Consider the following 22,089-nt stretch of genomic DNA (forward strand, 5'->3'; position numbering starts at 1 on the left):
GGACGCGCAGGCTCAGCGGCCATGGCTCACGGGCCCAGCCGCTCCGCGGCATGTGGGATCCTCCCGGACCGGGGCACGAACCTGTGTCCCCTGCATCGGCAGGCGGACTCTCAACCACTGTGCCACCAGGGAAGCTCTCAATGGCCTTGATTTTAAATCACCTATTTTTTTCCCCATAGAATTTCTTTTACTGAAATGATCTTAACGTATGTAACTATATGCTGGTCCATCTCCAGACCCTGTAAGCTCTAGGAGGACAGAGGTTTGTGTGTTGTCTTCACGATTATATTTCCAGTGCACAGAGCAAACAGTGCTTGGCCTGACGGGTAGTGAATGCATTAGTGGGTGGACGGCTGGATGAATGGATGGACTGCAAGGCCTCCCACTCAGCCCCCGCCCCGTGGCCCTCCTGTGACTTCTCTGTGCTTCCTCCCCTTGCAGTGAGTATGGAGTTTGGGCGGGCCGTGTGGCTGCGCTTCCACCCATCAGCCTATCCCCCGTGCCCTCACCCGAGCTTCGTGGCGCACTTGGGTGGCGTGGCTGTAGGCATCACCCTGGGCGTGGTGATCCTGAGGAACTACGAACAGAGGCTGCAGGGCCAGTCGCTGTGGTGGATCTTTGTGGCCATGTACACCGTCTTTGTGCTGTTCGCTGTCTTCTGGAACATCTTTGCCTACACCCTGCTGGACTTAAAGCTGCCGCCGCCCCCCTAAGGGCCTAGAAGACCTTGGTCCGGGAGGGGAGGGAGAAACAGCGTCGGCAAGGAGCAGCCGTGTTCTTTTTCCCATCACCAGCTCAGTGAGGCCAGGGAGGAGAGGACAAGAGACGCTGGGCCGCTGTAATATTTGTGTTCCGATTTGAACAGAGTGGAGGCATTTTTCTGAAAGGCACCTGTTGGAGGATTTGGATGTGGCTTCTGTAGTTTTTCTAGATTGTTCTGAAAACCTCGGGCCAGGGTGAAGGCCTGGGGTGAGATGAGAGTGGCTGTCCCCTCGGGCTGGGAGTGTCCCATGTGTACAGGGGTCCCCTCCCTTGTCATAGACTGGGCACCAGCCTTCTCACTCATCGCCACCCTGAGAGACCTAAGCGCGTAAGGATGGCCTGAGTCTGTAGTAGCCAGGCAGGCCCGTGTCCAGCCCAGAGGTCACTGTGGGCCAGGAAGTGTTCCCTCCATAGCTGTTGGGTCTGGAGCTCTGGAGTGGAAGGGGGCCTGGTGGTGGAGGACATGTCGACTTTGGTCTGGGGGGGCCCAGGGTGCCCTCCCATGCATGTCAGCGGGTGCTGGGATGTGGCCTCTAGTGCCTGGGGTGGGCCGAGGAGGGCCATTCTGTAACTCCAGGCCCCACCTTTGCCCTGCAGGTACCCAGCAAGAGGAACCCAAGCGGGAGGGAATAAACTTCGTTCCAAGTTCCCCCCGCAGAAGGGTATCAACTTTGGGCATCTCCTGGGTGCTGACATCTCACAGCAGTGCCCCAGCATCCATGCCCTTATGTTCAGGGCCTTTTCCTCCCCTTCCACTGCCCTGACCCCACAATGTGCCTGTCCTTTGTTTATAGAGCCAGTGTTCTGATACGTGCGTGCATGCGTGAGTGTGTGTGTGTGTGTGTGTGTGTGTGTGTGTGTGGTCTGGTGGGCGGACGCACGTGGGATGGGAAAGACAACGTGAGGCCAGTTGGAGGCTGCAGAGGAGGCTGCCAGGAGCAGAGGGGGATGGGGCGGGAGTTTGCATGAGAGGAAGGAAGGTGCTGAGAGATGGGAAAAAGCTTGCTCCCTTCTTTCTCGCCTTTCTCAGAGAGAGGCGCCCAGTAGCCTCTCTGAGAATCACTGACCGTGGGAGACTTGCCCTGGTGGAGGGAGACCTCGGGCCTTTCCAGGGACCCTCAGGATGCTGAGGTTTTCCTCGCCTTTGCCAAGTTCTGCTCTGATTCCCATCTAGAATAGGCTCCCTATCTGAAAAGATTCTGTTGTATCTCCCTTAGGAGCTTTGGGGGCGCAGGAGAGGCTGGAGCAGGAATGTTGAGGCCAAGTGCCCTTTTGAGTTGAGGGCACAGGAGGCTACAGTAAAAGGAACTCAATTCAGATGGAAAACTGCTCCTGGAGAACTGTAGGGTGCTTGGGTGAGTGTCAGAGGTGAGGGCAGCCCGTAGATTCAGATGCTCAGAGCTGGGAGGGAACATGGAGATGATCAAATCCATCCCCCCACCCATTACACAAGTGGCAAAACAAGGCTGAGGCAACGACCCCTGACAGAAGCTTGTGCCCACCCTGAGGGGAGGGGGTGGGGAGGATGGCCTTTGACAAAACTACACCATTCCATTTATACCGCTCTGGGAACTCACAGCCACTGACAGCCCAGGAGGCTGCGTTCGTGCAGGAATGGGGGAGCCACATGCCTGTCAGAGCCCTTAAATATACCAAGGTCCAGAGTCAGCCAGCCCAAGCATGTGGGGGTCTTGGGCCACTGTGATCGCACGTAAATGGTCAGGGTCTTCCTAGCCAGGGACACCCCCAAGCCATGCCAAGCCCTTCCCTGGCTTTGCCCAACAATAGATTGTTCTGGTCCCCGCATCTGGCTCCCGAGGTCCTGCTGCACTTGTGCCAACGCTGTGCTGAGGACTGCCAGCCCCAGAGTGGGGGATGAGCCTGGGTGTGGCTGAGCTGTGCCAGTCTGTGCCCTGCCAGCCGCTCTCTGCCCTCTTGAGAGACAGGTGTAGCTGGAAGAGTGTGTTTCTTAGGAGACTCTGAGCTGGAATGGGGGCCAAGAAGGCTCGGGTGAGGATGGAGGGGGGCCTCCGCCCTGGGCTGCCACCACTGCTAATCCCGAGTGGCGCTGTCCTTTCCTGGAGGGACAGAAGCTGCTGGTGCCCTGCTGTAAGGCAGGGCTTCCCCTCCAGACCCTGGCACCTGAGAGCTCTGGGATGTGGGTGCAGGGAGCAGAGAAGGGCCTTCTTGTTTGGTGCGGCCTGGAGAGGGGCAAGAAAACTGTGAACCAGAAGAGTCTAGAAAGCCCTCAGAGAAGTACCCAGTTCCTTCAGAGTTTCAGATGGAAGCCTGTTACCGAGACGGACTGCCTGAGGCGGAGGTCCTGTCTCCCATCCTGTTAAGTCTGCCCTGCAAGGTCTGGGACGTGCTGAGGGAGCCTCCTCTACACCTCAGGCCTCCAGCCGCAGCTGCTCCCTGTCCAAAAACAACCCTGAAGTTCTTTGCTGTGCTTAACGCCCACCTGCACCACCCCTCCCAACCATCGCTCCAAGCAAGGCTGCCCAGTGATGACGGTAGTCACTTCACACCACTCAGGTCTCCAACCCAGGGCCGGGAGACAGCTGTCCGGTAAGGCTTTACTTTTGGAGTCTGGCTTTCTCCCCGTCAAGTCCCTGTTCCCGAGCTCCCAGCACCTGCCAGCAGCACGTCCCCGTCGTCCTCCGTCCTCCCTCCTCTAGTATGGCCACCTGGCCAGGGCGCTGGGAAGCAGAGGGTGGAGTGAATCTTCAGGCTGTGGAGGCCGGTCGCCGTTCATCCACAGACTCGAGAGATTGAAAGCTGAGGTTCCCCAAACAGCAGCCCTAGACTCCCTCCCTCCCTCCCTAAACAGAAGAGGAATCATGGAAACTGGGGAAAGGAAAACAAACCTTCAGAGGAGAAATTTCGTTTTAATGACACCATTCATCATTCATTTTTTTAATTAGGAAAAGCTCCCTAATGAGACGCTTTTGACAGCTAATGGGATTCTCAATTTCCATGAGAATCATTCTTGCCCAGAGGATTAGGGGAGTCGCTGCTCGCCGAGCCTGGATCTTCTTTCCCCAGTGTCCAATTTCGTTTGCAAATAATGACGATTCCCGGGTGCAGTGGAAACCCTTTCCTGACATCATTCATGTTGTTCCCAGTGCTGGCTGGGAAGCTCTGAAACTCCTCTGCCTTAAAAAACTGCCCGACACTGATCTTCCCCCACCCAGGAAGTGAGTAAGTGGAAACAAAAAACACAAGCTGCAATGTTTGTTTCTAAATATTTTTATATTGTGTATATTCTGTATATTTTTGTTGTAACGTATTATTTGAGCACAGATTCCATTAAAGATTTTTTTTTCTTTAAGCCATTGGTTATTCAAGAAGTGACCTGAAGGGCTGACATTGGAGTCTATTTCATCTCACTTTGGGTTAGGGAGGGGGAGAGTGTGGACAGCAGTGGGGGTGGGTCTACGATGTATGCGCTACAGACGGGGCATCCGTGCTCGGTGCTGGTGTTTCCAGCTCGGTGGTTCTTTTTTTTTAAATATATAAATTTATTTTTGTATTTATTTATTTTTGGCTGCATTGGGTCTTTGTTGCTGCGCGCGGGCTTTCTCTAGTTGTGGCAGGCTTTCTTTTCGTTGCAGTGCACGGGCTTCTCATTGTGGCTTCTCTTGTTGCAGAGCACGGGCTCTGGGCGCCAGGGCTTCAGTAGTTGTGGCACACGGGCTTAGTTGCTCCGCGGCATGTGGAATCCTCCCGGGCCAGGGCTCGAACCCGCATCTCCTGCATTGACAGGTGGACTCTTAACCACTGCGCCACCAGGGAACCCCAGTTGGTGGTTCTTAACGTTTCTTGAATTACTGAGTTCTTTTGAGTGATTGATGAAAGCACGATTTCTCTGCCCATAAAAATGCACAGATAGACAATTTTGTGTACGATTTAGGGGTGGAGGGCTGTGAATAAGGAAACTCATCCATAGTTTCAGGTCAAGAACCTCTGTGCCAGCCGTCCTGGTGGGTGCCCTGCCTTCCCCTTCCACTCTTACACAGTACCCCAATGAGAGCTTAATATTTTGACTATTATTATTGGAGGAATTGTCTTCAAAATATCCTAGGTACTTCCTTCTTTACCCCAATGGCCTAGTCTTTAGGTCTTTCTAGAGGCTGTCAGCACCCTGATCTGGAGAAGCGATTAGGAATGTTCTCAGGGTAAAAGGGCATGGACAGTTCACATACAGAAGGGGAAAATAAGAGGAGCATTAAGTGTTAAGGTAGAGTCTGGTGCTTGGTAAGTTTAACAGCCGAGTGGGCTTTGAATGGATGAAACCTGACAAGGTGATCCGTTCTCACCAGTTTTTCTAAGCTGATGGCAGTGTATGTAGTTTTGCCATTCATAACTTTTGCTGGAGGATTAAACTACCCTGTTAAATTCACTGTGGGAGTTGTTTCCCTTAAATGTTTTCACATCAGTTTCCTGTGTATCATTGATGAATATTTTTAAATGCTTTCTGGGATGGCAGAAGTCACCCCAGAACAAACTTGAGAGCAGGGTTCAGCCTAAAGGTCCAGGAACCCACTTCTGTTTGGAGTATGGAGAACTGACTCCCCTAGAAGGAAAGTCTGGACCCTGTCAGCAGCTGTGTTCCCAGGACTCAGTTCCAGGTTCCGACACCCGAGGCAGTTAAAGGTAAGCTCCCTGGCAGCCAAAAGTTGATAAGCCAGCTTTGGACTTGGCCTCTTATCACTTCCTTGTTCACCCTTCGGCTTCCTCCCTTCCTCCCTTCTACCATTAAGTAATGGGAAGAATGAGGATCTTCCCATTACTTAATGTTTACCGATAATGAGGTAATTATGAAGACCATTTACTGGGTACGTACTATGTGCCAGGGCACTGGGCGAGAGGCACTTTCAAACTGACTCTCATTTAATTGCACAGCTACTTGGTGTGAAGTGGGTATAAGTACACCCTTATTGACATATGAGGGGAAGGCTTAGAGAAGTTCAGTAACCTGCTAGTAGGATCACACCCAAGACTGCCTGGTTCCAAAGTTCGTGTTCTCAGGCTTCGGGTGTTTGTATAGAACTTTAAGGACACTAAGTTTGTAGAAGAAGCATCAGGGTGTTTGTTTAAAGAGCCAGTCTCATTGCCCTGGGCCTAGGGCCATCGGTCACAGCCGTGAACCTTGGAACATTAACTTGGTGTTCGCTTAACAGGATCTCCATTTTGTCAGCCCTCCCAGAGGTAGGTCACAAGAAAATCAGCAGCTATCACCCCCTATCACCCCCAATTTCCAGAATCTAGCATTTATGCCAACGCAGAGTGGTATGAAGTCCATGAGGCACGTTTAAGAAGTTTAGCAGATATAGGACTGGAGCTGCCTTCTTAGACCTCCAAATGGAAAGACTTCATTGAAGCCAGTGGGGTTTCCATTACTAAGAAGACACATGGTTAGGAAAATGTAGTCCTAGTAACTGAATCTTTCTGAGATGCCTGCAGGCTTTTCTGGCATCTGGTATAAGTGATCCTCTGGTAAAGGAGGGGCATTCTGTCATGGTTAATAATGAATGAGAGTGAAAGGAATTGACTTGGGTTATTGAGTTCAAATGGTAAACTTTACTGGACAATGAATAAAACATGGTGATGGAAATTGCTCCTACACTCTGCCTGATGCCTCCTGCAAGATGCAGAAAGGTGTCTCCCAGCAGGTGATTTGATTTTCTTCAACAAATTCCTTAGCCTAACAAGTATAATTTCCCGCATAAACTTGTTGTGAATTAATAAAAATGTCAGGCTGGAGAATTGAGCTCACTGAATAAAAATGACTGTGCTGGTGAGAAGCTAAGCTGTTTTATTATTATTATTATAAATATAATTACAGATAAATTGAGACCATTTTTGATATGTGACAAACATACATTTCCTGTGTATAGCACACAAATAATACATAATGTATTCCACACTTGAACAAATGCTTTTTAAAACTTTAAAAGTTAATATATTAGCTTATTAAAATTTGAATACAGTACATGTTTTTGGTCATGAGCTCTTTGAGTTTCCTCTCATGGCCCACGAGATATTCAACTCCATGTCACTATTTTCCTTGTCTACAGTAGTGATATACAGTTTATCATACACTTTTAAAATAAGACTGTTTTATATATAACTGTGTAATGTAGTGAGCTTACATTACAAAAAGTAAATATAAAAGTACATATAAAGAATATGTAATTATGCCTTGACTCTATCCATAAATGACCTGAAGCAGGTAATACATTTGCTTTTAAATGCTATTTACAACATGGGCTCTTGAATGATATGTGAATTTGAAAATGAAAAATATGTTTTTCAGACTCAAAATGTTGATGTCTTAACACTGTTTATTTAAAAATTTGATTTCCAAGTGGGCAACCCTACATTGAAAAAGATTCAAGGGCTGTGCCATAAAATTGCTTGTTTTCCATAGTCATTCTGAATTTAATGCTATAAAAAAGATGCTACTTGGATTTTTTTTTCTACACTGACTATGATCCAAGTTATTAAAGTTTAAAACCATATGAAAGCCTTTATGAGGATCCTGAATTGTATTTCTCATTAAAGAAAAGAAATGGCTCAGTGAGTCATGTCTCTAGACTTCTGTATAAGAGAAAGCAGAAGGCCATTGTCAGTCATTTGGAAAGTTAAAACTCAGCACTTAATGTGAATTTAGATGAGTGTAGGAGAGGATTTTTATGGGCTTGTGTTCCTCTGAGCATCCTGAGGGCAGTGAGAACACAAGACTTCTGATCTTCTAAACAAAAATCATTATCAAATGGATTTATTAAAGAGCTAAGCAGAACAAACTGCAGTCATATATGTGTAGCTACAGTTGGCTTCCATGGGAATTATAAATGGCTCTGAGAACACTTTCAATTGATTCAGAATAAAAAAATGTAAGGCTTGCAACAAATGTACAAAAAACTAAAAGCAGTGATTAACCCTGACATGAAGAATCTCTGTTACATTTGCTTGTAAAATTTATGTACTTTGTTTCTTTTTTAACACTCTGTTTAAAAACTCCAGCATCTTCATCTGAAAGAAAAAAGAAAATATAGGCTCTTGGCAAATACCTGTGAACAAATGAAGAAAAGTGATGGGGCCACTTCTGCAGTAGCTTTCCATCAGAGATAATGTTTTATCTTGAAGCTAGTACATCTATTTTTAAAGCTCATTTACTTCCTTACACACTCATGATTTATTTGCATATTGACATGAAAGCTGGCTTCATCATCCATCCATTATCAATCAGACAAAAAAAATCTATCAAGCACCCACAGGATGCACAGATCTGTTTTTGAAATGGTGTCGTGGTGTTAATCTGTCCTAAAACTAGGAGTACTTTTTTTTAAAAGAAGCTATAGTACGTTGAGAAAGAAGTATTATCATTTTTCTGGGAGGAAAAGTTGCTAAATACTGCAGCAAACTCCTCACAGAAGCCACAAAATCACCTCTGAAGTTTTTTAAGGAACAACTCCCTGAAGTCTAGAATTTATGAGACCAGCAAATGTAAAATTTTCACAACTCTAACACACATCTGTCTAGGGCTCAGTGAAGACTTGCCTCAGATTTATATGTCTAATTAGGTTTAATCTTAAAAGTACAACATGAAAAAACCTAGAATGTTTCAAATAATCTGAAATAGCAATCCTATGACAGTTATAACAACTGCAATTTCAAACACCAAGGCTTGCATAACTTCACAATATAATCATCTCAAAACGTGATCAAAAACTTTGGGTAGGAGCTTCTTTCATAAATTCTTCGAGGACAGCTACCACACTTTTGGCTTCGGGCATTTCTTCGTGTTCCACTTTAACAATCTTCAAAAGGATATCTCCACTACCACAGTTCTTTAGGAACATGTAACATTTAAACAAAGCATAATGATTCATTTCTGCCTGCCGGATAAATCTCTTCAAATTATTTGTGTCTTGTATGGCCTAGAAAAAGATTACCCAGTTAAATATGTGTTTAGTGAGATAATAATGAAGCCTGAAAAAGATCTCCTATCCAGCTGAGAACTCAACATATGTTACTGAAATGTTTGCTTTTTATTTTTGAATATTTTCATCATTTTTATTGCTAATATGCTTTGCCCTTGGTAGAACACAATCTGTTATATATATAAAGTAAAAATACTTTACAAATCCCCTAAATAAGGTGACAACATGCCTCCCCACCAAAATTTTGAACCCTTAGGCATGGAACTCCTTTTTTTGTGCTTTCCAACTAAGATATGTCACAAATTACAAGACTGATGTCCTTGAAATATAAGCAAGCATTCAATCCAATTAATTGGATATGCAATGGTACATATGCAGAAGCCACTGAAAAATATAAATGGAATGCCTTTTGAGGATTCTAGTTCGTGTTTGTTTTTTAAAAATTATTTTAATTATTGTGAATAAGACTTATGGTACAAAATAGATACAGAATAATGCAAATTTATGGTTAAGACCCAGACTCTACTTGACAATTTATCAAAAAATATAAAGATATTGTTTACATATAAAGAATGACAGGTAACATCTTTCATTAGTATTGCCTTTACAATTTATAATGTCGCTATATCATAGTGGATAGATTTGCTCCATTGAAATGTGTCTTTTTGTTTGTTTATTTGCAAATAGTAAACTAACGTGAAAAAATGTTCAGCCTGAATAATAAAGACAGATTTGAACAGCTATGGAGTGCCAATATTAAATTAATAAAAATAAATAAGATTGATAAAAACTGTTATATAAGGTTCTGCATAGAAAACCCACACACATTGCTGGCCATTCTGTAATTTGTTCCTATTTTTCTGAAGTGCAAGCTAGCAATTTGTAATAGGAACCAAAGCATTCAAACCCTTTGACTTGGTAATTCCACTTTAGGGAATATACCCTAAGGTAATAATCCAAACGAAAAAAGTACGATCCAGCAATGCTCCTTCTGCATCTACCTGAAGAAAACAAAAACACCTACTCAAAAAGGTATATGCACCCTCATGTTCCCTGCGGCATCACCAACGACACGAAGAACCCAAGTGTCCACTGACGGATGAGTGGACAAAGAAACTGTGGTATATATACACAGTGGAATACCACTCAGCCATGAAAAAGAAGGAGATCCTGCCATCAGTGACAACACGGATGGACCTCAAGGGCACCATGCTAAGTGCTAAGTGAAACAAGTCCAACAGAGAAAGACAAATACCACACGATCTCTTCTACATGTGGAATCCAAATATATATAGATTAAAAAACAAAAACAAAAAACAACAAGCTCATAGACTTAGAGAACAGACTGGTGGCCACCAGAGGCAGGAGGTAGGGAGTGGGAGAAATGGGCGAACTGCTTTGGTTTTGGTTGAAATAAACTGAATTTTTAAAATGTAAATAAAGGGACTTCCCTGGTGGTCCAGTGGTTAAGAATCCGTCTTGCAATGCAGGGGACGCTGGTTCGATCCCTGGTCAGGGGACTAAGATCCCACATGCTGTGGGGCAACTAAGCTCGCACGCCACAACCAGAGAGCCCGCACGCCGCAATGAAGAGCCCATGCTCTGCGACTAAGACCCGACACAGCCAAAAAATAAAAATAAAAATAATTTTAAAAAAGCAAATAAAAACAGTGATATACCATCGTCACCTGTCAGATTAGCAAAGATGAAAAGTTTAGGTACCCAGTGGTCACTGGGTATGGGAAAACTGGCACTGAGGATTCTAGTTTTGAGAATGACATCATAGCTATAAAGCAGATTTGTTACTCAGTCACTGGTACTAATTACAGTTCAGACAAAGACTATGCATGGCACTCAGCACACAGCCAATTAGTTACCTTTAGTTTAAAGTTCTCCAGGACTTGTCGAAAAAGAAAAGGGTTACCTCCTTCAGCACCATTCAAAAAAGCCTGCATCCAATCCTCACAAAACCGATTGCTTCCTATAAAATATTTTAGAAAAATAAATAAAAGTGAAATCACAAGACATTTATTCTTCCTTTCTTTTTATTTATTTTCTTTTTTTAAATTGAGGTGTAATTGACATATTAGTTTCAGGTGCACAACATAATGATTCAGTATTTGTATACATCATGATATTCTTTCCTCCTTTATAAAAACTCTTATAATGAATTATTTAAGACTTCTATAATGGTCTAAAAAAACTTAACTCACCACCTGGTTAAGAAATACCAAAATGGTTGAAGCTCCAATGTGCCTCTTCCCAATCGCATCCCCTTCCTTTCCCATCAGAAAGGATTATCATGCCCGTGTCTTTCTTTAAACTTTTGCCACATACTTTATCTATAAGCCCTATATAGTATTATTTTGCATATGTTAAAACTGTATTTTTCTTTAATGGCTCTTGCACTGTATAATACGTTTGTGTGCTATACTGAGACATATAGCTCTAGTTCACTCATTGTCACGGCTATATAGTATTCCATTGTACGAATAGAGCGGTTTATCAATTCTCCTGTTGACAGACACTTAAGTTGCTTTCAGTTCTTTGCTATTTCAAACAGTGCCCTTATGAACATCTTGTATTTGTCTCCTTGTGTACATATACAAGAGTTCTCTATATACCTAGGAGAAGAATTGCTAGGCATGACCTGATTTCCACGTTTCTAGAACTGCTTTTGGTTTTGGTGATTTGGGGATAAACATGTAAAACCGCACAAGACAGGAAGGATAAGTTTGCATCATTTGTTCTCAGCGCGAAAAAGGAGGTTCACAAGCCTGCTCCCGGGGTTGTGGCTCACCTGCGTTGTGGAACTGAGGCTGGGAGCTACTACAATCGATGATCACAGACTTATGCTGCCCCTCCGTCATGGCCATGCACAAAGACGTCATGGTGCCTTCGTGAATCAGGCCTTGGAGACTGGCCACACTCAGAAACCTGCCACACACACAATCCTTTTGCACAAACTATATTACAGGATGGGAGGGAGGAAGCAAATTCATTCTGCATTGGAAGCGGGGGTGGGTGTTAAAAACATAAATATCAGGCTTGCTGTGGAAACGGTTCTCTCTTTGCAAAACTGTTCTTTACCTGTGAATGTCTCTCTTTGTTTTTTCATCTGATTCTTTAACCTCAACAGGAGTATAACTCAGAGCCTATGAGAGAAAAATAAAGCCTAACTGATACATGTATTCCAGTTTTCCTTGTTGAGCAGCCACTTGTGACTAAACATCACCGCCCCCAATAACCACCACGCTAGACGACGCCTGCTGGGCACTGTCCGGGGGCTCTCCAGAGCTTTGTTCAGCTGTTGCTCGCTAATGGTCTGAAACCTGGGCTTGTGGGGCCATCCAGCCTCAGCTGCATCTACCTACCACATATTTACATGAAAATCCTGGCCATTTACTCGAGCCTACCCCATTGTCTGGATATTTTAGTGAATTTTTCATTCTTTATTTGGACATTTTTATATAGGTAAAATCACTTTTGATTTCCATTTTCCTTCTCAAATTATTTTGGAAATTACACCTCTTCCAGATCACTTCAAAGAGTAATTATTTTAGGGAGCTCCCTGCTGGTCTAGCGGTTAGGATTCGGGGCTTTCACTGCCGTGGCCCAGGTTCAGTCCCTGGCCGGGGAACCAAGATTGCATAAACTGTGCAGCGTGGCCAAAAAAAAAAAAAGGTAATTATTTTAAAACGTTTTATCCTATTAGAAGACTCAGTATTTGCAATTCTACCTTAGTAGTGTAACTTTCTAGGTGTGAATAAATAGAGTGTGGTCCATCCTAATTGCAGGCATTGTTTAAATGAATATTCAGGGGGGAAGGTAACGTTCAGAGAAAATAAGTATGTCTTTAAATAATCCAAACTTGGCCAAAGTGATTCTCAATAAAGGAAATGCTTTTGTTTGGACAATACTTACAGCATGTAGCAGAAAGGTAAGCTGCTCCTGAAAGAGATGAACCACCCTTTGGATTGGGCATACAACATCCTCAAACCAGCTGCTCAGGTAGGACTGTACGTGGTTCTCCCCACCCCTTTCCTAGATTAAGAGAGAATGTCATTTGCTTTGATATCAGCCTTCACCTTAGTGGACTAAACATTTTCTTCATGATACTCTTGACAGTGAAAAGAACTGGGGACAGACACCTTCTTTTAAGCTAACACCACAAATTTTAAAAAAGGAATTGTGATACAACTTTGCTGGGCTTGTTGGGCAGAGTGGGGATTAATTCAGTACTGCATTTCTTGAAAACACGCTAAGAAATGCGTTATATAGGGCTTCCCTGGTGGCGCAGTGGTTGAGAGTCTGCCTGCCGATGCAGGGGACGCGGGTTCGTGCCCCGGTCCGGGAGGATCCCACATGCCACGGAGCGGCTAGGCCCGTGAGCCATGGCGGCTGAGCCTGCGCGTCCGGAGCCTGTGCTCCGCAACGGGAGAGGCCACAACAGTGAGAGGCCCATGTACCGCATAAAAGAAATGCGTTATATAAAATGAAGAGACTGAATTAATAGGGTTCCATGCTATTTCTTCACTGAAAGGAGTTGGGGCATTTACATGTCAATCTCCTGCCACTGTACTGTGAACTCTTGGAGATACTCTCTTAATAATCCTCATCTCCCCAGCACCTGGCACAGCATCTGCAACGTCCACGGATGAGCTTATAAAGTGCCTGTTGAATGACTGAAAGAATGCAGATAGTTCGTTCACACTCGAAATGCGAACAGGGAAGGATACAAGTCATCGCATCAAAGCACTCAAGCCCACTCCGGTGTCAGACACGCTGCCAGGAGCTCATTTGGCTTCCTTGGCTGTGCTGCTCCCTGGGGCTGGAGGGAGAGCTCCAGCCTGGGAGAGCAGCTCCCCCTAGACTCGTATTCCCGGCTCACTCCTATGCTATCCTTTCCCCTCCTGCAGTGTCTTGTAAGCACGTGCACGACAAGTGAAAGGAATTATTACCACGTGTAATGGGTAGTAAATTTTAAAAGTGATGACTTAACTGCCACCAACCAAATGCGTAGTTTTTAAAAGGTATGGATAAAGGAATCAATACGGATGTATCTAATTCATAAAAGATCGATTAATGAAAAATGGGATGTTTCTAAAAATCTTTGAGGTTGAGTTCAAGGACAGTCATCCCATTGCATAGCATGTCTCTGGTGCCAGAGGCTTTGTGGGCCATTAGTTCTGACCAGAATATAAATCTTATGTGTCTAGAAATTGGGAAAAGAACGTCATCTTCCTTGCTTGGCATGTTACTATATACCTTTGAATTTAATTGATTGAATTTTTCATAGATGCAAAACTTCAGAAGCAGTCTTGTGAAACTTACAGCACTTATAGGACTATGTTCCCTGCTTCCCTTAACAAGCACCTTTCTTTTTTTTCTTCTTTTTTTAAAACAGAAATCCATTTTAAATTTATTTATGTTTGGCTGTGTTGGGTCTTCATTGCTGCGCGTGGGCTTTCTCTAGTTGTGTGGAGTGGGGGCTACTCTTCATTGTGGTGCGCGGGCTTCTCATTGCCGTGGCTTCTCTTGTTGCGGAGCACGGGTTCTAGACACGCGGGCTCAGTAGTTGCAGTGCACGGGCTCTAGAGCGCAGGCTCAGTAGTTGTGGCGCACGGGCTTAGTTGCTCCGCGGCATGTGGGATCTTCCCGGACCAGGGCTTGAACCCGTGTCCCCTGCATTGGCAGGCGGATTCTTAACCACTGCACCACCAGGGAAGCCCCCAAGCACCTTTCTATTAGCCCGCAAAGTAGCACATTTTCAGAATTTCTAAGTGTCTGTGTCTATCTGGATGATTTGACAAGTATAGCAGTCGCATAATGTTAATCATCTCGGTCTTTAAAAATATTAACTCAGGGACTTCCCTGGTGGTCCAGCGGTTAAGACTCCATGCTCCCAATGCAGGGGGCCCAGGTTTAATCCCTGGTCAGGGAACTAGATCCCGCATGCCACAACTAAAGATCCCGCGTGCCGCAACTAAGACCCAGCACAACCAAATAAATAATAAATATTTTAAAAAAAGAATGAAACTCTTTTAAAAAAATTAATGCAATCATCTTACCTCACAGTTCATGTTATTTTTCAGCCCTTGAATATACTTGTCCAATTCAAGCCTGAAAGTATGCTCTTAAGGAAGCAATAAAGGATGAATCAAGAAAGGGTTTTATTTCTCAATAGGTAATATAAAAATCTCTCAAATAACTGTCAATTAAAACAAGCCAAGACAAACTGGTCGTATGGAGGTCTGAAATTGAAGTTAATGCATAAGAGGTAGAAAACCTTTTCGGAGGTTGCTAGTAATAATCCTCTACTTGCCTGCCAACATGTTCCTTCCTGATACTCTCAAAGACCAAAGAAAGGATATAGCTCAAGTCCTTTTTCAGACCCTCCTAAAAAGCAGACCACATACTCTGAACAGTTATGTTCAGAGTCTGTTGTTGTTTGGGAAAGCAGTTTTTCTTGTTGGAAAAGGCAGTAATAACAACCAACTCGGTAACCTGGAGTTCTAGAAAAGAAAGAAAAAGGTTAAATGTATTATTTTGATCACTCATGCATGTAGTTCTGTAGACTCCTCTGAGCCCTGGTCATCCTGATCTGGCAATACCATTAGACTGCTCAGTAGGTCAGAGCTTCCCAGACTTCTTGGTTTACTTGTAACAACAGAGGAAAATGAACATATACCATAACGGGCTTTAGCTAAAGCAGCACCTAACAAACATGGAATTTCTTTGAATTCTCCTGTCTTATGTGAAAAATTCATGCAAATTTCACTCTTGTTCATAGTTTATCCATGTTCACATAAATATAATCATCTTTTCTCCCTCCCCTAAACCTTCACGAATCACTGAAGCTCCAGGCAGATGTGAAGTGTTTATCCGATGACCTTATCCTTGGTATGTGGCCTCATACTCCTGAGAGGACTTGAAGCCAATATCATGGCCTGAAGTGAACTACAATTAAGGGGTGTAGTGGAAAGATGGCTGGAATTCACCTGAGGACACCTATATTTAAGCCTTAATTCCATCAATGTGACCAGCCTTGGGACCTCAACTTCTCTGAGTTTATAACTTCATCTGAAAATGGAAGTAAGAGTATCTGCTTTATCACCCCTTTGTAAGGAGAATGGCATTGAAGTTTGTGAAAGCCCTTTACAACTGTAAAGTATACAGTTATAGTTTTGGTAATGAGCTCTTTTCTTCCAAGTACAAGACTAAATATGTACACTGAGGAGGCAGAGTCTCTGCCATTCAGTTAATTCCATTCCACAGAAATGTGTGTGAGGCCCAGTGCTTAGCTGCCAGGGAACAAAGATGAACTTTGCAGGTCTAGTAGGTACTGATCTTTTGGAGTTTCTCACCACTTCTCATATTTAGCTCAGAAATAAAATCTCAGGATACAGCACATTTTATACTTACCTCAGCTCCACAGATGCAACATTACCCAGCCCTTCAAAGACTGCTCCCTTAGAAAGACGCTTAGCAATGAAACTGCACAGCTCTGGCTCCAATTCAGATGGTAGATTAGTATCCGCCAAGGAGAGGCTTGACAAATGAAAGACACACGTTCCTTACCAGTGGACTCTGCATTTACACCCCGTAAGTCAGACAGGACATCGCTAAAAGCCCTCACTAAGGACTTGGCAAAGCTTTCTATCTGACTCCTGTTGGTGAGGCTTCTAGGAATGTATATCACCAAGTATGATCTATGTCATCCATTTAAAATAGTTCTATCTTTCCAGCTCATTCTCTCTAGTATTATGACTCCACTGGGACCCCCAAGCCACTGACCTTATATCTTTTTCACAGTAGCCTCAAGTTTCTCATCCTCACCTCCTTCCTCCTTACCCAGCTTAAATTCCAGTCATTGTAATCACACCCCTGCACACATTCTCATTCAACCCCTTTGTTTTCACCTCTTTGTACCTGCTAAGCAAAACTTCAGCTCTGGTTAGTCCAGCTCTCTACCTACTCTGCATCTGCACCTATGCAGCTGAATGCGGTTGGACAAAAACCCATATCCACAGTGTCTAGTCTCATTTTAAATTAATGACCACTAGGAATTCCCTGGCGGTCCAGCGGTTAGGTTGGTGGTTTCACTGCCGTGGGCCCAGGTTCAATCCCTGGTCGGAAAACTAAGATCCTGCAAGCCGTGCAGCACAGCCAAAATACATACATACATACATACATACATACATAAATGACCACTAGCCTCCAGTGGGCCCTACCGCTGCCCAGCTATCACATTTCCTGGTTCACTCATTCTTCTACTCTTTGAGATCTCTATTTTTCTTTAAATTAATTAATTTATTTTGGCTGCATTGGGTCTTCGTTGCTGAGCGTGGGCTTTCTCTAGTTGTGGCGAGCGGGGGCTACTCTTCGTTGCAGTGCGTGGGCTTCTCATTGTGGTGGCTTCCCTTGTTGCGGAGCACAGGCTCTAGGCACGCAGGCTTCAGTAGTTGTAGCTCGCGGGCTCTAGAGCACAGGCTCAGTAGCTGTGGTGCATGGGCTTAGTTGCTCCGTGGCAGGTGGGATCTTCCTGGACCAGGGATCGAACCCATGTCCCCTGCACTGGCAGGCAGATTCTTAACCATTGTGCCACCAGGGAAGTCCCTCGAGATCACTATTTCATGCCTCCTCTTCTTTCCTCAATCCTCCAACTACCTACTACCCATGAATAAACACACCAGCTTAGTTAGTGATCATTTATGAGCTAAACATAAACACTTCAGTTTGGTTGAGATTAGAATATAAACAGAAACTATAAATTGAATATGCAGGAAGAAAAGCTTTTCTGTCATCAAACTTCCCAATATAAAATATAAACCCAATATGCCTCACATCTTTGGTTTCATGTTATGGAAAATTTCAAACATATAAAAAGTAGAGAGAATAGTATAATGAACCCACATGTACCTACCACCCAGTTTTGACAATTATCAGCTTATGGGCAATCTTGTTTCACTTGGGTGGGGGATAAATTGGGAGACTAGGATTGACTTTTACACACTACTATATATAAAATAGATAACTAAAAAAGACCTAGTATATAGCACAGAGAACTCTACTCAATACTCTGTAATAGCCTATATGGGAAAAGAATCTAAAAAAGAGTGGTTATATGTATACATATAACTGATTCACTTTGCTGTACACCTGAAACTAACACAACATTGTAAATCAACTCTACTGCAATAAAAATTATTTTTTAAAAAATCTTGTTTCACCTGTACTCCCATTTTGTCCATACCTCCCACTTCCCAGACTTATTTTGAAGCAAGTTTCTGGAATCATATTATTTCATCCCTAAATTTCTCATTAGGTATCTCTAAAAATGAGGACTTAAAAAAAAAAAATATATATATATATATATCTCCACAGTTCTATTACAGTACCTGAAAAATTCCTTAAATCATCCATCATCCAGTCACTCAGTGAACATATTTTTGTATTATACTCCACTTTGCATCCATCAAGTGTTGAGGTTCATTCATTCATATATATATAAGTATATATTAAATATCTACCCTGTGCCAGGTACCACTCAAGGTACTAGGTAGGGAGACATCAATGAACAAAAGAGACAGCAATCCCTGCTATCTTGGGAGTTTACATTGTAGCGTGCAGCAGAGGAGCTATGAAAGGGTATTCAATTGGGGGGAAAAAGGAGGATTTTAAATTTCTTGATACTTATATGATATTGAATATTTACTGGAGTTCCAATCAAGAAGCTCAGATTAACTGTGTGTTTAATCACCCTGGGGCTAATCACAAGGGTATTTGGATCTGCCCCAGCCTTGACTAAATGAACTAATAAGAAAATCAAGATGAGGTTCCTAGGGGAGAGGTGGGCTTGATGGTTTGACTCAGGGAAAGCTGTGTGGAGACAGGGTACCCACTGACATCTGCAGGCCAGAGATGCCCTTAAGAGAAAAGCACATACGCGGGATATGGCCAAGCTGTTTTTACCTGAAATCATCACCAGAGGGAGTTTCTGCATTTGTGCCACTTGGGCTTCCATCATCACTGTCCGCTCGCTGCTGTGCCGATCTGCACGCCGCAAAAGCAAGTCAGCTATCAACTTATGGGTTCTAACTCAAGCGGAGTATGGGGCCCCACCCCCCGCAAGCAGGATAGGGTCAGTCAACTAAAATGCTGCAAGGTAGAAGTGCTTGAATCCTCTATTGACAGGGAAAACCCATAAAACAGGACTGACGAGAGCTCCTTCTCTCTCCAGGCCACTTAAGGGGTGGAGGAAAGGCTAAATTAAACATCCAGAAGAGTCAAGGAAATTTACTCTTAAAAACAGACCTTACAGGGAATTCCCTGGCGGTCCACTGGTTAGGACTCGGAACTTTCACTGGTGAGGGCCTGGGTTCAATCCCTGGTCGGGGAAATAAGATCCCCCAAGCCACGCACTGCGGCCAAAACAAAAACAAAAACAGACTTTACAGGGCCAGAAGAACCCCAGGAAGTCTGCTGGGGCAGAGGGAAATGAGGCAGCAAGGACAGAGGGTAACTAGAAGGTGGACGTGGGGGTAGGGATGGCAGGTTGGGGATGGAGGAAAGTGGGGAGACAATGACAGGAAGGACAGGGGATGGGAATTGACATTATTGAGCGTGCGTGGCACTGCGCTAAACAAAAGGCAGGGGCGACAGGAAGGGGCTGGAAGATGTCAAGGACAGAGCGCAGAGACATGGGAGGGCCAGGCACAAAAGTCCAGGATGGGGGCCCGGAAGTACCGCGTAAGGCGAGGAGGGCCCTGAGGGCCAGAGACCTTGGCTGGGAGGGGAGAAGACGGCGTTTGAGAGCCGCCAGGCTGTGGGACCCGGGGTGGGCTGCGGGGCCGGGGCGGGCCACAAGGGCGGCCGGGCGCTGCACCTGCTTCCGCGGTAGCTGTAGAGACAGTAGTGGCTGCTGGGCGGCGGCTCGAGTCTCCGCTCCTCAGCGGAGCCACCCTCCTCGCTGCTCTCTAGCTCCTTTTCATCCCCATCCAGCGATTCCTGCAAGGAGGGGAGCATCGCGGCGGCCACTGAACGGCCCTGTGTCCCCGCCAAACCGCTCCCCCGCTGCCGTACAGTCCTCGGTGGCCCGGCTCCTCCGGCTCCCGGCCCTCGCGTATCTGCGTTCCGCCGGTTTCCCGGGCTCTCAGGCGAGGAAGCTGGACCGCCCCCTGATTTTCATGTCTTCTTCTCTCACATCATTCAGGGCTCTGCAGAGACGTCACTTCCTCAGAGAGAACTTCGTGACTGCCCTATGCAAAACACATCCCACACGCACCTCTACTGCTGTCCCATCAGTCTCTGTCCTGTCCCCTTATATTTACTTCTTCTTCATCGCACTTACCCCCACGTTATTTCTTTACTGTCTCTCCCAGTAGAATGTCAGCTTGTTCACTGCTATAGCCTCTGTCCTAGCCCACGGCCTACGGTGCTCAAGAACTGTTTGCTGAATTAGTTTTAAGACTTTGTAACGCCTAGGCATGTTTTTCTTGCACGTTTCACCCTATCACCATATCAAAGATATTAAAGTACACCTACATCCCATTTAACTTTATATAGAAAAATAATAGCTAACATGTACTGATCAGTTTCTGTGTGAGGACCCTTCTAAGTGCTTTACAAATACTCACTCATTCAATTCTCACAACTCCATGAGGTAAATATTATCCCATTCGACAGATGAGTAAACCAAGGCCAGTATTACTTAACTTGTCCATGGTAAAATAGCTAATAAGTGGCAGAGTGGCATTCAAACCCACTCTGGCTCTAGAACTCTTTTTTTTTTTTTTTTTAATTTATTTATTTTTGGCTGCCTTAGGTCTTCATTGCTGCCCGCAGGCTTTCTCTAGTTGCGGCGAGTGGTGCACGGGCTTCTCATTGCACTGTCTTCTCTTGTGGAGCGCAGGTTCTCGGCGCGTGGGCTTCAGTAGTTGTGGCTCTTGGGCTCTAGAGCACAGGCTCAGTAGTTGTGGCGCACGGGCTTAGTTGCTCCACGGCATGTGGGATCTTCCCGGACCAGGGATCGAACCCGTGTCCCCTGCATTGGCAGGTGGATTCTTAACTACTGCTCCACCAGGGAAGTCCCTCTAGAACTCTTAATACTGCAAAATTGAATTGAGGATGACTGGTTGACCTAAAATTATTGGACAATTAATCTCAGGTTGTTTTGTTTTGTTTTTTGTTTGTTTTCACTTCTTTAGATCTTTAATTTCTTACAATACTTTGGTTTTCCAGAGTATAGTTCAGAACTTTTGTTAAATTTATTCCTAATTTTTATGCTTTTTGATGCTATTGTAAACAGAATTGTTTTCTTAATTTTATTTTCAGTTTGCTTGTTACTAGCGTATAGAAGTACAATTGATTTTTGTATATTGATCTTGTATTGTGAACTTTGTTGAGCTCTTATTAGCTCTAGATTTTTTAAAAATTTATTCCTTAGAATTGTCTATAAACAAGTGTATTCGTTTTCCAGGGTTCCCATTAACAAAGTACCACAGACTGAGTGGTTTAAACACACACACACACAAAAATTTTTTTTTGGCTGTGCGGCTTGCAGGACTGAACCTTGAGGTCCCAGCAGTGAAAGTGCTGAGTCCTAACCACTGCACCCTAAACAACAAAATTTATTGTCCCACAGTTCTAGAGGTTAGAAGTCCAAAGTCAAGGTGAAAACAGGGTTGGTTCCTTCTGAGGGCTATGGGGAAAAGTCTGTTCCAGGTTTTTCTCCTTGATTTATAGTGGTCTCCTTGCTTTCTTCTATACCTATCTCTGCAACCAATTTCCTCTTTTTGTAAGGACACCAGTCACCAGTGTCCACCCCAATGACCTCACCTTAAGATTATTACCTCTGTAAAGACTCTATTTCCAAATAAGGTCATATTATGAGGTATTGGGGGGTAGGATTTCAACACATTACTTTTTCTTCGCAGGCTTTTTCTTTTATTCACACACTCATGCCATCTCTGAATAGAAATGGTTTTACTCGTTCCATTCCAATCTGGATTCCTGTTACTCCTTTTTCTTGCCTAATCACCCTGGCTGGACCTGCAGTACAATGTTGAATCACCTTCTTTCTTTTTGTTTTTGGTAGAGCACTGGGCACCATCTAAAATTATCTTATTTTTTATTTTAGGAAGAATGAATAAATGCTTTTCTATAACCACTCCCTACTTCAGACCAATTTCATCTCTTATCCAGATTACTGTCACATTCTCTATGACTTGCCTTTCAGCCTCCACCAATCCACTGTTCTCACTGTAGGCAAAACGATTTTTTCTAAAACACAAATCTAATTCAGCTTCATACTTACTAACTCTGTGACTTTGTGTCAATTACTTCAACTCCCTGCCCCCCCCCTTTTTTAGGCTGC

General features: G+C 44.3%; 2 protein-coding genes across 4 annotated transcripts in view; one reads left to right on the top strand and one right to left on the bottom strand.

Annotated features, from left to right (window-relative positions):
* The window catches only part of RHBDL3 (rhomboid like 3), a 43,705-nt gene extending 42,992 nt beyond the window's left edge, over positions 1-713 (top strand). For both annotated transcript variants that reach the window (XM_024127962.1, XM_024127963.1), the window contains one exon: positions 442-713. In XM_024127962.1, coding sequence (XP_023983730.1) covers positions 442-713 — 272 coding nt within the window. The remainder of the gene's footprint in view (positions 1-441) is intronic.
* A 5,804-nt stretch (positions 714-6,517) lies between these two features.
* Positions 6,518-19,933, bottom strand: C14H17orf75 (chromosome 14 C17orf75 homolog). Of its 2 annotated transcripts, none has more exons than XM_007106570.4 (10): positions 19,600-19,933; positions 18,687-18,767; positions 16,137-16,262; positions 15,086-15,226; positions 14,783-14,840; positions 12,636-12,755; positions 11,802-11,866; positions 11,512-11,648; positions 10,589-10,692; positions 6,518-7,800 (listed from the first exon to the last, which is right to left on the bottom strand). In XM_007106570.4, exons 1-10 carry the CDS (start codon positions 19,737-19,739, stop codon positions 7,747-7,749), a joined length of 1,026 nt encoding a protein of 341 aa, XP_007106632.1. In that variant the 5' UTR covers positions 19,740-19,933; the 3' UTR covers positions 6,518-7,746. The 2 variants fall into 2 exon arrangements, with proteins under 2 accessions (XP_007106632.1, XP_007106631.1); XM_007106569.4 differs by having other exon boundaries at positions 7,698-8,708.
* Between the last annotated feature and the right edge of the window lie 2,156 nt (positions 19,934-22,089).

Source organism: Physeter macrocephalus, chromosome 14 (assembly GCF_002837175.3).
Source record: "Physeter macrocephalus isolate SW-GA chromosome 14, ASM283717v5, whole genome shotgun sequence".
Taxonomy (NCBI): Eukaryota; Metazoa; Chordata; class Mammalia; order Artiodactyla; family Physeteridae; genus Physeter; species Physeter macrocephalus.

Bases quoted from the DNA above. Each gene is read 5' to 3' on its own strand.
- C14H17orf75 (XM_007106569.4), bottom strand. From the start codon at position 19,739: ATGCTCCCCTCCTTGCAGGAATCGCTGGATGGGGATGAAAAGGAGCTA. The intron at 15,227-16,136 runs GTAAGTATAAAA...TTTCTTTTCTAG, and splicing joins GTTGCATCTGTGGAGCTGAG to AACTCCAGGTTACCGAGTTG. The intron at 8,709-10,588 runs GTAACTAATTGG...ATCTTTTTCTAG, and splicing joins TGGAGAACTTTAAACTAAAG to GCCATACAAGACACAAATAA.